The sequence below is a fragment of the Saccostrea cucullata genome, unplaced genomic scaffold (assembly GCF_032062105.1).
Source record: "Saccostrea cucullata isolate Sc308-1 unplaced genomic scaffold, CSIRO_AGI_Scuc_v1 ctg14856, whole genome shotgun sequence".
NCBI lineage: Eukaryota > Metazoa > Mollusca > Bivalvia > Ostreida > Ostreidae > Saccostrea > Saccostrea cuccullata.
The window spans coordinates 1-2,241 of NW_026926158.1; the positions used below are offsets into that span (position 1 = coordinate 1).

General features: G+C 33.0%; 1 protein-coding gene across 1 annotated transcript; it reads left to right on the forward strand.

Annotated features, from left to right (window-relative positions):
* The first annotated feature begins 1,241 nt into the window (after positions 1 to 1,241).
* LOC134270960 (probable insulin-like peptide 7) lies at positions 1,242 to 1,818 on the forward strand. Its single transcript, XM_062753226.1, has 2 exons — positions 1,242 to 1,437; positions 1,530 to 1,818. Exons 1-2 carry the CDS (start codon positions 1,242 to 1,244, stop codon positions 1,724 to 1,726), a joined length of 393 nt encoding a protein of 130 aa, XP_062609210.1. The 3' UTR covers positions 1,727 to 1,818.
* Positions 1,819 to 2,241: the final 423 nt, after the last annotated feature.

Below are 2,241 nucleotides of genomic sequence, written 5' to 3' on the forward strand. Positions count from 1 at the left end.
ACAGTTTTGGTCTAATTTCAATATAACTTGGCACACAAGTAGACTACACTAAAAAATTACTAATACATTATCGTTTTTATCTGGATGAACATTGTTGCTGTGGTTACTAAAAAAAATTTTTTTTTTTTGAAAACCTCTCAAAATGCTACTCTACACAGTTTTAGTTGATTTTAATATAATGGGGCATTCACGTAGACTACATTGAGATACATAATTGTCTTAATTTTTTTTCTTATGCCCCCGGGATCAAAAATAAATATATTGTTTTTGTCCTATCTGTCTGTTTGTCTGTTGTCTGCAAACTTTAACCTTCGCTATAACTTTTGAACCATAAATGATAGAGACTTCATATTTGGCATGCCTACTCCACTAATGTAACTCTTTCAAATGACACAAGGTTAATGACCTTGTGACCTTGACTGTGACCTATATGCTAAAAATAGAGGGGTTTTTTGAAAACTTTAACCTTTGCCATAATTTTTGAACCATAAAAGATAGAGATATTTGGTATACATACAACACTTATTAAGCTTTTTTAAAAGACAGCATGGTCAATGACCTTGTGACCTTGACTGTGGCCTATACGCTTAATATAGCTTTTATGGCTCTAACCTTCACCATAACTTTTGAACGAAGAAAGATAGAGACTTAATATTTTGCATGCATACTCCACTAGTGAAGCCCTTTCACATGACACCAAGGTCAATGACCTTGTGATCTTGACTGTGTCTTATATGCTAAAAATAGCTTTTTTGAACCTTCACCATAACTTTTGAACCATGAAAGATAGAGACTTCATATTTGGTATCATACTTCACTAATCAAGATTTTTCAAATGACACCAAGATCAATGACCTTGTGACCTTCACTGTGACCTTTATGCTAAAAATATGTTTTTTAAATTTGTTGCCGCACATGTGTTTCACAAACACATCTTGTTTTAATTTATTTTGATGAATGATGTTGCCATGATACAGTACTTTATTTTAAAATTGCAAATTAAATTTATTAAATAAAAATCCCGATCATTAACTGTGTCCGAGAATTTTTTATATTTTATATTTTTCTCTAGACAAAGTCGGTATGTTGTCTGAAAAATATTTACATGAAATATTAAAACGGGTTGTTATGAAATAATCAAAGTGAAACAGATTCAGGTTGGGAAAAGAAATCCATAATCTTAATACATGTCTTAACACCTTTTTTCCTATAAACGTGTTATACGAGCATGCAATACTGAAATGTGGGTTAATGAGGATTTGAATTCTAACAGGACAGAGAACGAGTGGCGATCTCTCTGGCACACAGACTGTCATCGCGTCTGTCATTATGAACTGGATCAACATGTAGACTTGGCCTGTCGGATGGACATTTACAGAATCCGGAAACGCTTTGCAGACTGGGAGCGTGCAGCTAAACGGAAACACATTAACGGGGGTCAGTACTTCCTTTGTTTTATCTCAAAAATCTAAAAATCTTGTTTTTTTTAATCTTAGGAAATATGTAGATAATTAAATTTTTTTTAATAGAATTCTCTGAAGACAATGGCGTTTTTATAGAAAAGTGTCCCTCAATGAAGTTTTTATCTCCAGTAATGGACATGCGAAGTAAAAAGAATGTTTTGAACGAGTGTTGCTATTCCAAAGGATGTAGCTGGGAAGAATTCGCAGAATTTTGTCAGTTTTCTATAAGACTTCCCGCTACAGATGCTAACTCCTGTGCGTGATAAGTTGTCACTCTGTAGAACGATGTAACCAGTCACTCTGTAGAACGATGTAACCAGAAATGGAACAACAGGAAGCCTTTAATAATCTTCATCAAAACAACGTAGATAAATGTTACGAATTACATTGTAAAAATAAATTAAGTTAAAATGTTTTGCAATTTCAGTCAATTAAGATATTCTAAAAATAAATTAAGTTGAAATGTTTTGCACTATCAGTCAATTGAGATCAGATTTCTATACCCTTATGAGATCAAGGATTTCACTTGAACTGCAGGTTCCTGAACCATTTTAAGATTATTTAAGGAATGTTTTTAAGTTTTGTGTGAATTATTGGTGTGTAAATCACACGGATTTGTCACGTAGAAATATTTAGGAAAATATGCTTACGTGCAAGCCTTGTGTGATACATAGAAGATATCTATATTGTGTGATTTGATATTGGCTTTATCCAACGAGTTGAAATTGTGTATATTGGCGAGGCTTTCCGAGCGAATATACACCATTTCAAAGGAGTT

What these genes read in the sequence shown, in the direction of transcription:
- LOC134270960 (XM_062753226.1), top strand. Translation starts at nt 1,242, where the DNA reads ATGTGGGTTAATGAGGATTTGAATTCTAACAGGACAGAGAACGAGTGG. An exon ending in ACGGAAACACATTAACGGGG is followed by an intron (nt 1,438 to 1,529) that starts GTCAGTACTTCC and finishes TTTTTTTAATAG; the next exon opens with AATTCTCTGAAGACAATGGC.